The sequence below is a fragment of the Salmo trutta genome, chromosome 7, assembly GCF_901001165.1.
Source record: "Salmo trutta chromosome 7, fSalTru1.1, whole genome shotgun sequence".
Taxonomy (NCBI): Eukaryota; Metazoa; Chordata; class Actinopteri; order Salmoniformes; family Salmonidae; genus Salmo; species Salmo trutta.
The window spans coordinates 41056979-41069226 of NC_042963.1; the positions used below are offsets into that span (position 1 = coordinate 41056979).

The window sequence follows — 12248 nt, forward strand, 5'->3', positions numbered from 1 at the left end:
AGGTTGAGAGCCATGTGTCCACCACTACACAGCCCTGCCAAGCCGCACTGCCCACTTAACCCAGAAGACAGCCACACCAATGTGTTGGAGGAAACACTGTACAACTGGCAACCAAAGTGCATGCAACATGCATGCGCCCAGCCCACCACAGGAGTCACTAGAGCTGTCCCCTAACCCAGACAACGCTGGGCAAACTGTGCACTGCCTCATGGGTCTCCAAGTCACAGCCAACTGTGACACAGCATGGGATTGAACCCAGGTTGGTAGTAACACCTTTAGCACTGCAATGCACTGCCTTAGACCACTGCACCACTCAGGAGGCCAACATTTCATAATTAACCAAATCTAAAACAAAGCTAAATCAACTAATTGATGTGATCGAGTCCTTCAGCATTATGGCTGAAGCCTGATGGAGAAAGAGTGCCTTACCTTGAGTGGTTCAAGATAGCCTTCCAGTGCAGGATGGAATGAAGGTAGAGCACTGAGACTGAGATGTGCTTTTTCAACCATTTGGTCAAAGAGATAGCTGAATGTGTAAGCTGAAAAACACCGGTAAAACAAGTGAGCTGGATAAACCAATTTTGGGGGGAAAACATCCATTCTATGTTCGACAATGAGGTGCTGGGATGCGAGGACGAATTGCTGTGGATGCCAGGGAATGGAGTGAAAACGTCAGGTGGACTACATGAGAAGACTACTATAGGGGTTTTCTAGTTTTTCTTTCTACTGATGAAGAAAAAATACAGTATTACCCTATGCTGAAAAATCAAATAAAAAAAATCCCCATTCATCATTGATTCTAATTACTTTATTTCAATACATATTACTAATACAAAATAGTATGTACAAAGGCTAAACTAGGTATTTTTTGCATAGACGGAACAGTGAGGTTAAAGAAAGCCAGAATAGAATGGCACAGTAAACTCCAATAACTACCACACAGGAAGGACAGAAGGAGAACAGATAACTCATGGGGGTAAAGCTCAGTAAAAAAATACTCATGCCCACATCAAGCAGTAAAAATACTAGATAAAATGGCCAATGTTATAGGATGCTCATCATCTGTAGAAACCAACTCATAAAATCAGAGAGCGAGAGAGACTCTGATGACAACTGTCATTTGAATTTCTATTACGATTAGTTCATCACACTGTCTGCCGTACCGGTCCCTTAGGTTAAATGTAATTGTAAAGAGCACATTTGGGGGGGTTCTGGGTTTTGCTTGGTATAGCCTAACTGCTGACAACAGCTCACTCATTGGTTCACTGCTGTTTGAAAATCTTACAATATTCCAAAATGTTATGTTATTCAGATTCAAACAATATTGTAAATACTGTATAGTTAACAGTGCCAACAAAAAAGCAACACATCAACAGTGTCAGTCTTCAAACATGAAAGGCAAATGAGTGTACAGGGTATCATGGAATTTTGCAACACACTTTCCTTTATTTCAAAAATAGCAGGATTTAAAGAATGAAATGTAGTGCACCACCTTATATTCAGAGTGATTTGACATGTAGCAGAAAAACTCCACAGTACAAGGCTGACAGGTAGCAGATAATACTGCCGTTTGCCACGACACTACATCAAACACACTATTCAAGAGCATACACTTCAGAACAGCTCAGATAGTCAGCTTTAGTGGTAGGGGATTAGAGAAGAGATTATAAAAATATGTCAAAGGTGGTAGATAGAAATGAGCTGCTTCCTTTCAAATTCCCTCATAGCCGACAAAACCCCAACAACCATTGTTCCCTTTCCGTCTCTTGTCTGTGGCAGTGTTTCGATGTGAAGAGAGTAAATACTTAATGCTCATTCCAAATCCATGCATGAAATGTATCTCTCACTACAAGCTGCAATAGTGTAAAAACATGAATACAGTACTAACCTCGAAAAACATATGAACATTTCATATACACTGCTCCTGAATGAAAATGTACAAATGCAAACAAACTATCAAAGGAATAAAATATGAATAAAATAACAATTAATGGGTAGGATATTAGTTAACACCCATACAGCTGAGAAAATGGTTTCCAAAAATATACAGTCAGAGAGAGCGTCAGGTGTTAGTTGGTAAGATCCTGCTGTCATTTAGAATTGAATTTCATATCAAATGATGCCAATAGGTATTAGGTTCATGAGTTCCTTCCTATTGTAGAGGTGCACCTGCAACAGTTGATCATTTGTGAAATGAGATTATTTACACCCAGGACTAGCATAAGCGTAATGCAGTAAAAGGAATTATGTTGCTTAGTCAGTGTCATCTGAGATTTAACACATTCCACAGGGCAAGGTTGGGCAGGCATTTACAAAAGTGGTACAGGCATGGTTAAAAAGACATACCACAGATAATAGAATAGCACTCTTAATTCAAAAGATCTTCGTATATCCTCCTACTCGGACTGCGTGTTCCTCCCTCAAAACGGGACTTGGATAAATGCCTGTGGCAAAGTTAAGACAGGAAGGTGGTTTAGTTGCACCTTGAACAGGAACGTTTTTTTTAAATCTTCAACTCTCCCATCTAACTATCCTTCTATAATCCCGAGGATAAAATACTAATGATGTTATGTTCTCCGGATGACTGACAGTGAGCTTCAGACAAAACAAAGCCAAGTAGAACATAGTAAAACAGCATATTGTATAAAAGCAAGAGACAAAAACAATTTGAGTTAAAGTAACAGGCCTTCTTATACTGCACCCCTACGAACATGAACAAACAACAATTGTTAAAACACTGAGAAACCAATTGACGATGGGAGAATGTGAGAGGAGCAAAGACATGAATGAATTCCTTCAGAAGAACAGAAACATTTCTGAATGGTTGAACACTGACATTTCAAAGAGGGCAGTGACAGTTACACGTTACATGATTGACAACGGAAAAACAGTTTGGGATTTTGAGATGATTCTTGAGCCACGTCTGACATATAAACAGTGTGAAGCCGGTTCGTCTTCAGGATGTTTAAATATATATCTATCTATCTTCATGAAGAGGCTATTCTGCATTTCATTCAACATCAAACCATTCCACCCCAAATCAGTTCACACAATGTGGCAATGTCAGACTTTTACAATACAATAATGATCACAGATATGATCAGTTGAGTCTATGATGTTAGATGCAGTATTACTTCTGGGAGCAAGCATAGTGACAAATAAAAGTCCCCTCACCACCACCCAATCTTCTCAAGGGAGAGGGTGCAAGGATTTACAAGGGAGGTACAAGGGATACACATGTAGGTCTACACTCTACAACAAACAAGTTCTTAAGGGACCAAAACAACTGTCACGTCGCTACAAATGTCTATCCTGGCATGTACCTTGCAGAATTTGCTGGAGCGCTAAATTGTGACGACTGTTTGTGGATGCACCCAGGCTGAGGGGATGTGAAGCCTGTGCTTTACATCAGCAGCTGTCATGTTTTCCCTGCGGAGTATGATGGGGGCATCCGGTGAATCAGACGTAAAGGTGAGCAACAACCAACTGAGCCTGTGACGCAGCTACACACAAACCAGCATCTGCTGCAATCTACCACTATGTGGAGTATGTACATCCCAATATGTTCAAATAAAGATGTCCTAATCAGCCTTAATTAATGACCTTAGATGATCCTGCAGATGATCCTTACTGCAGACGGAGAGTGTAAAAGCTAGGCAGCAGTGTCTCTGAGCTAGCTGTGTTTGGTTACATTACCTCTACTTCCCCTTTATTCTCCATGTAGCAGCAATGCAGTGTCAGAGTTCTTACACTTCTTATCCCAAGCAGAATCCTAGCTCCTAACCCTCCTACATTTGTAAGATTACATTTTTTAGCTTTGCAACTTCTGGGCCCGATTATCTAACTTCTTATCAAATTTCCCAAAGTACAGTAAACATTCAGCCAGTTCAGTCAACCTCCATGTTAATAACAAATCCGTTTATCGATTACTACAAGCAGATGGTTGGCAGTGAATGCCTCTTAAAGTTCCCTCTTCTTCTGCATGATGACATGTTAAAGGAAAACTGGGTTGCGTTCATTAGGGCAAGCATTGGAAAATGTGCGTTTCCAGATAGTCCCACACTGTTTCGGTCTGTTTTGATGGTGCCTAATGGACATGACCCTGTTGGTAAAGCCCTCCTAAGTAGTTTAGAGTGTAGTTATCCAAGTGGCCTGAACAGAACTACACTTGTTGTTCAGGACTCCTGTGGTTGAGCCATACAATGACCTACGTTGTGGCGCTAGTAAAACGACTTGACCTACAGGACGTGTTGCCGTATCTAAAACACTGCATCGCCTTTTGATCTGATTCCCTCCCTCACCTTCCACCCCCTCTGTGACAGACTGAAGCAGGGGATGTGCTTTGAAAACTACAACAGCAGTAGCATCCAGACTAGAGGTATAGATAGAGACATCATCACTTAGTCTAGCAGGAATGTCAGTGGAAATGTGTACTGCGAAGATAGTTTCTCGCCCCCCTCTGCCGTTCTGACATGTAAAAAGAAAGAAAGAGAGGGAGAGGAGAGAGCGAGAGAGAAGGAGATAGAGAAAGAGAGGGATTTTTTTTAAAGAGTTCAGGTGTGCCAGAGGAGAAACACTGCAGAGAAACTCTTCTGACGATCAATGCTGTAGTAGACGTTTGAAGGCAGCCATCCATCCAGCAGATCTGTTCTCTCTCTCCTCTCAAATCGCATGCTGCCTCCACTGCAGTAGCAGCTCCATCAGTCTGATCTAATGCTGCAGTCACTAGTCTCAGCCCTCAGAGAGAGAGAGAGCACCAGATAGCTCTACGTGTCAGTCCTGACGGGCCCGTATTAAACACATTTATTTTTTAACAGTCTATTTCTTTTATTTCAGAATGGAAGTACTGGTGGTTATAGACTATCTTAAGCTGAATCTAGCTATCTTAAGATGAATGCCCTAATTGTAATTCACTCTGGATAAGTGTCTGCTAAATGACTAAACTTTGAAATGTAAATGTAGGATGGGTGGAAGTTGAAAAGAGAACAACACTGGTATGTTTCTTTGTGTGTTGCGATGGATATCTAGGTGATTTGGTTGAAATGACTATTGATTTCAAGAATTGTAATTCTTCCTATCACAGAAAATTCCTGACGTTCCAAGAACCTGTCTGAATCCAGAGCACCACGCACTAAGGACTCCTGGCATTATTACCTTGATCCTGACCTCTGACCTCTGATCATCCACAGCCTCTAATCATTTCTCATCCATTTTACAGCTCTAACAAGAGATAAGACTTAGCATATCAAACACTCCATTCCATATGAGCATAAAGAACACATTTAGAAAAAAAAATCATGTTGTATTGGGGGAAAAAAACATTGTTGTCTGACATTTTCAATAACAAAAAGTTCCAGGGAGTAGAAAACTAGCATGCTATGTTGGAGCCTTTCATCATTCACAAGGGAAAGTTAACATAAATAATCAACACGACAAAATCCATGAAAGCCAGGAGGGAACTATAATATCGGTTTTCTTGTCTTCTCTTTCTTTGCCTTGCAGGGGGATGTGAGTATTAGTAAAGCATTTGTCGTTTCAGAAAATCCGTACTTCCCACAAAACTGTTAGTACAAGCACCACAAAAATAGAAATGTACTTCTGAAGAGGAGAGCGATAACCTAAGGGTTCCTTGCCAAAAGTATATTTGTCCTTTAATCTTCCAGTCCCATTTTTCTTTGGCAAATGAATGGTGGAGTGGACAGAGCAGAGGAGGAGGGTGACACAGCTGTAGTCTGTACTGGGTTTCTGGGAACAATGGGGAGGCTTAGTGATGCAGTGGGTAAGGGGGGGATAGGGGGGATAGGGGGTCATCCAGAGTCTTTCCCATCAGGCAGCGTATGGGGCTCCTTTCACTGTGTGCCGTCTGTCACCCGCTAAGCGTCGTACTTCTTCCCCGTTCTATGGATTTGGTGGAACAGTGTCATGGAGAACGCCATGCCGAGGAGCTGCAGGGGAGAGGGAGAACACAGTGAATTTTAAGTCTAACTAGGTTTTATTATTGTTATTGACACAGTGAATGGTACAGCGCAGCTAGCTCTGAGTGATGTGTACGATCTTAATTTGAGCCAGTTTGCTACAGCAAGAAAAAAATCCTGCAGCAACAGGAAATGTGAATTATTATGTGGATTATAATTAATGGACATTTTTGTCAGACATTAAGTATCTGGTATAAAAAAAAAATCTATTGTCTGTGTCAAATAAAAATAAATTGTATTAGTCACATGTGCCGAATACAACAGTGAAATGCTTACTTACGTGCCCCTAACCAACAACGCAGTTAATAAAAAAAAATAATAATAATAAGAGATAAAAGTAACAAGTAATTAAAGAGCAGCAGTAAAATAACAATAGCGAGACTATATACAGGGTGGTTCCAGTATAGAGTCAATGTGCGGGGGCACCGGTTAGTTTAGGTAATATGTACATGTAGGTAGAGTTATTAAAGTGACTATGTATTGATGACAACATAGAGTATCAGTGGTGTAAATAGTCTGGGTAGCCATTTGGCTAGATGTTCCGGAGTATTATGGCTTTGGGGTAGAAGCTGTGTAAAAGCCTCTTGGACCTAGACTTGGCGCTCCGGTACCGCTTGCTGTGCGGTAGCAGAGAGAACAGCCTATGACTAGGGTGGCTGGAGTCTTTGACAATTTTTCGAGTCTTCCTCTGTCACCGCCTGGTATAGAGGTCCTGGATGGCAGGAAGCTTGGCCCTTGTGATGTACTGGGCCGTTTGCACTACCCTCTGTAGTGCCTTGCGGTCGGAGGCCGAGCAGTTGCCATACAAGGCAGCGATGCAACAAGTCAGGATGCTCTCGATGGTGCAGCTGTAGAACCTTTCGAGGATCTGAGGACCCATGCCAAATCTTTTCAGTCTCCCGAGGGGGAATAGGTTTTGTCGTGCCCTCTTCACGACTGTCTTGGTGTGCTTGGCCCATGTTGGGGTGGCAGGTAGCCTAGTGGTTAGAGTGTTGGACTAGTAACTGAAAGGTTGCAAGATCAAATCCCTGAGCTGACAAGGTAAAAATCTGTTGTTCTTCCCCTGAACAAGGCAGATAACCTGTGTCATTGAAAATAAGAATTTGTTCTTAACTGACTTGCCTAGTTAAATAAAGGTAAAATATATATATATCTTTTTTTGGTGATGTGGACACCAAGGATCTTAAAGCTTTCAACCTGCTCCACTGCAGCCCCGTCGATGAGAATGTGGGCGTGCTCGGTCCTCTTTTTCCTGTAGTCCCCTTATATAAGTATTTTCAAATACACAGTCAAAAACAAGTACTTTTATTTGAGTATTTCAATCGTTAATTGTAAAAAATAAAAAAATACTTGACCAAATTGTATTTAAGAGGATTTTCAAACAATTCTTTAAAAATACTATTTTCAAATACCTGTATGCAAGTGTATTTGAGTCAGTGTATTCACATTTTTTTAATACTTCCCAAACTTTCAATGTTTGTGATATTTGAAATCGTATTTGAACCCTGGTCAGATTTTTCTAGTGGTTGATACATTTTTTGTAAGGTAAAATCAAGTCTGAAATTTCTAAGTGGAAATTACAAACTTCAGAAGTATTTTTAAACCTCAAATACCCAACAAGTTGCAGAAAGTTCTCCTGCAACAGGGTGATAAAATGAAGGTCCTACATCTGTACTCTGCTACACTAGTGTTGTGTTACCTCTCTCTCTCTCTCTCTCGCTCTCTCTCCACACAACAAGCTTCCTCTGTATCTCACTGAAGGAATAACGTGAGATAAGTGAGCGCATTATGTCAATGAGGCAAATTTTGATGCACCAGAAAAAATGTGTATTCTCTGAAGTTTTTCATTAAGAAATAGCCTGTGATACGCACGACTACTTTCACATCAAACAAAGTCGGAAGGCTGATCCTAAATTCTTTATCTGAAGCAGTAAGGACGGGAGTGAGTGGTACTCTTTATTACAGAACAGACCTGGGCTCAAATACTATTTCAAATCTTTTAGAAACTTTCAGTGTTTGCTTTAGCCTGCCTGGAGTGCCATATGGATGGGGTTTACAGTTTTGAGACTGAAACCAGGTCTGTTACAGAAGCAGACTGCACTTACTGCAGCCAGAAGTTACCTTGAGTGTGTGATCACAGTTATTACACCAGTCTCCGGAGCAAGGCTAAGCACACATCACAGATCACACCCCAAACCATAGACTGTCACACACAGACCCACACCCTTGTTGTGTGTATGTACTGACATGTATGTGTAACTGATAGATGCACACACACACACTGCATGTTCATGTTTTTAAATGTATGTCAATTGTAAAGTCTTGTCTGTAATGTCTTTTTCGTTATGTGTCGGACCCCTGGCATACAGGTGTACTGTACTGTCTCACTAATGGGCTGTGGGATGTTATCTAGGTGGTGGGGTCAGGTCAAAGGTCAAAGCCCTGCAGAGGAAAGGGGAAGGGTATATTGTCCTTCTGCTGCTGCATGCTCAGCCTACTATATACTGTATGCATTAGAGGAGATCCAGATCCCCATTCTCTCTCTCCTCCCTCATTCTCTTTCCTGCTCTCTTTCTCTCCCTCCCTCTCAAACACCCTATGCAAATATTAGGTGTGTTTGGGATTTGTGTGTGTGCAGACAGAAGCATACCATCCCTGTGGTACAGTCTAAAATCATGGTGACTACACTAGTCTACATGAAAGAGATTGGGCTCTGCTGCCTCTGAGACAGAGAGGGTAGGTGATAGTAGGGTGACAGAATGCTGGAGTTAGACAGGTAGGGAAGACAGGAAGGGTAGACAAGGAGACAGACAGGTAGGGCACACAGAGAATCACACAATAACAGAAGATAGTCAGACAAAAAGGAAATTGAGTCAGACTTCTGAGTCAGGTACTTTAGGTTAGTCAGAGAGACAGACCACAAGGACAGAGAGAGAGAGACAGGTACTTTAGGTTAGCCAGAGAGACAGACAGGTACTTTAGGTTAGTCGGAGAGACAGACAGGTACTTTAGGTTAGCCAGAGAGACAGACAGGTACTTTAGGTTAGTCAGAGAGACAGACAGGTACTGTAGGTTAGTCGGAGAGACAGACAGGTACTTTAGGTTAGTCAGAGAGACAGACAGGTACTTTAGGTTAGCCAGAGAGACAGACCACAAGGACAGAGAGACTGACAGGTACTTTAGGTTAGTCAGAGAGACAGACAGGTACTTTAGGTTAGTCAGAGAGACAGACCACTAGGACAGAGAGAGAGAGACAGGTACTTTAGGTTAGCCACAGAGACAGACAGGTACTTTAGGTTAGTTAGAGAGACAGACCACTAGGACAGAGAGAGAGAGACATGTAATTTAGGTTAGCCACAGAGACAGACAGGTACTTTAGGTTAGTCAGAGAGCGGACCACAAGGACACAGAGACAGACATGTACTTTAGGGTAGACAGAGAGTAAGACAAGAAGGACAGACATGAGGAACATTGAGATGCAGCAGCATGCTGAGAGCTCTTTATCAGGTCTCATATCACTTCCTGGTGTCTGGCTCTGGTTCCAGCGCCAGCGTTCGGCACAGCGCCAGGGGGATTTGATTCCCTCAGACAGGACCAGGGTACACCAGACACCATCTTCAATATTTCAGCATGGCAGAATGTGTGTGTGTGCTACTACACCCACTGAGCATGGACTTTATTACGGGGCTGTCTCTCACAGGGAGGGTGAGAGAGGAGTCACACACACACACACAGGCTCCATGGAGAGCTTGCTGCTTACCTGCACTACCAAGATGCACATGCCAATGGTTCCCATGAGATGCTTATTGTCATCGAGCCACTCCTCCACCTTCTCATAGCAGCCCTAGGGGACAGAAGGACAACAATAGAACAGTGAGTGGACACTACCACTTGACAGAGAGAGAGTGAGATAGAAGAGAGATAGAAGAGAGAAGGATACAGGGCGATGGAGAAGATATAGAGGAATAGTTAGTCACTTGATGGAGATGAATAATGGTCTGCCAAAAATGGCAATTGTCAAGCAATTTAACACGATCAATTTTGAATGTGGGAAGACATGAAATATTTCAGACAAACAAGGGCATTCAGAAAAGAACACAGATGCAGTTAAATCACTGTAGCTATCATCTCTGGTTCATGCATACGGTTAGATGTCATCGCGAGTTCATTCGCAGGTCACAACTACTATCTCCATCTGGCGGGGGAGTTTGTTGCTTTTACAGTGTGTCCTGTCTATACTGAAACATACATGACTATCTGGCCATCCCCGCTGGGCAGGATTACATGCCAGATATTAGAACTGAAGTCCCTGATGTTTTGTATTGTAAAAACTGCTTTAAGCCTAATGAAAGCAAAAGTTTACATGGTGACCAAAAATGCAGACCATTTAAAATCTTAATGATATTCAAAACTATTTAATCCTTATCTCAACACACTTTCAAATGAACTACTGTTTAGTAATATAATAATAATAATAATAGTAGTATAAATAATAATATAATAACATATGCCATTTAGCTTTAATCCATTTAAAAAATATAAATGTTTTTTTTCTGAGCATAAAAGTGCTCTTTGTTTTCCCAGGCTTGTGACATCGACAAATACATTGGATTGTTGCATATTACCTACAGATGTAGGATCTTAATTTGAGCCAGTTTGCTACAGCAGGAAAAAAATCCTGCAGCCACAAAATATGAATTATTTTCTGGATTACAATTAATGGACACGGGAAAATCAAGTCTGAAATTTCAAAGGGAAAATTACAAACTTCAGAAGTCTTTTTAAACAAGTTTAAAATCTTGTGACTGTGAAATCTTGTGACTGTGACTGCCTAGTGCCCACTCAGTGCCCAGTTTGCCCACTCACCCTTGTCCAAAACATGTTGGTGGAGTTGCGTCCGCATTCTTGGTAGTGCTCCTGGCAGCAGCGGTCAGGCACCATTTTCTCCTTGAGGGCCTCATGCCAATCTGTGTACCCTACCACCCCACAACACTTCCACTGCAAGACACACACACACACACACACACACACACACACACACACACACACACAGGGAGGGAAAAGGAGAAGTTAGTGCTACCTGTCTGTGATGATGATCCCAGAGTGTTCAGTGTGTTCACATACTACAAACCTCTGCTTGGATGATGTTCCATGCATTCCTAAGGCCTACATTGTTGTCTGTGTTGTACAGAGACAAGCCATCCTTCAGGTCCTGCTTGGCATTCTCACTGACCTGAGGACAGATCACAGACAACACAGAAACCTTGATTACAACAATACTTGCTTGGCATTCTCACTGACCTGAGGACAGATAACACAAACCTGGGTTAGATTGTCACGCTCTGACCTAGGAGTGCTGTGTTTTCTCTGTTTAGTTAGGGCAGGGTGTGATAGGTGGGTGGGCATTCTATGTTTTGTTTTCTATGTTTTGGCCGGGTATGGTTTCCAATCAGAGGCAGCTGTCTATCGTTGTCTCTGATTGGAAGCCATACTTAGGCAGCCTGTTTTTCCCTGTGTTTTTGGTGGGATCTTGTTTTTGTGCAGCTGTGTGAGCAGCCCCAGAACGTCACGTTTGTTTCTGTTTTCACCTGTTTTTCTTGTTTTGTTCGAGTTCACAAATAAAAGATGTGGAACTACTGGCACGCTGTGCCTTGGCTAATTTATGACAGGGAATTTGAAGACAGCACTTGTGACATAGATAGATAGATAGCTTCAGGTGAGCTAGAAATCCGGAAGAAACATTGGATTATACTGTATATCTATTTGACTTTGATTGACGTCACTCGAATCCCTCAACTGAGCTTACATTTAAATATGCCTTATGCATTGCTATAGCATTTTCCTCTCGACTGGATCTTAACAATACTATCAGTGCTCATGCCATGTCTGGTGGAGTTACATATTTCAATGCTTAGCTGTTCCACAGCAGCCCTGTATACCTAGAGGGCTGGGAAACTGCGATGGAATATTGTAAACGGAGAACGGAGATGAGAGTCATTATATTGGGAAATTACACTGTGGAGTGGTTGCTGATTATTTCACAAGGAAGGAAGGAACGGGGCTGGGGAAAGCAATTTGTATCATATTGAAATCTTAAAATGTAAGCACTGTGTCTGTAGAAGTACAAGATTTCCCCCCATTGAAGTGAATGGCACAATAACTGTACCAATGCGGTCAGTGGAAGATACAAGGATATGCAGTGTGTGTGTGTCATCTCTAATCTACACTCTGAAGCACAAACAGACTGACTGAGGAAAAGTTGAACAATGTTTA

The 12248-nt window shown here is 41.9% G+C and overlaps 1 protein-coding gene across 5 annotated transcripts in view; it reads right to left on the reverse strand.

Moving 5' to 3' along the window:
- Positions 1-793: 793 nt before the first annotated feature.
- The window catches only part of LOC115197410 (tetraspanin-9), a 319821-nt gene continuing 308366 nt past the window's right edge, over positions 794-12248 (reverse strand). For all 5 annotated transcript variants that reach the window (XM_029758905.1, XM_029758907.1, XM_029758906.1 and 2 more), the window contains 4 exons: positions 11107-11208; positions 10842-10973; positions 9736-9819; positions 794-5945 (listed from right to left, as the gene is read on the reverse strand). In XM_029758905.1, coding sequence (XP_029614765.1) covers positions 5874-5945; positions 9736-9819; positions 10842-10973; positions 11107-11208 — 390 coding nt within the window. In that variant the 3' untranslated portion in view covers positions 794-5873. The remainder of the gene's footprint in view (positions 5946-9735; positions 9820-10841; positions 10974-11106; positions 11209-12248) is intronic.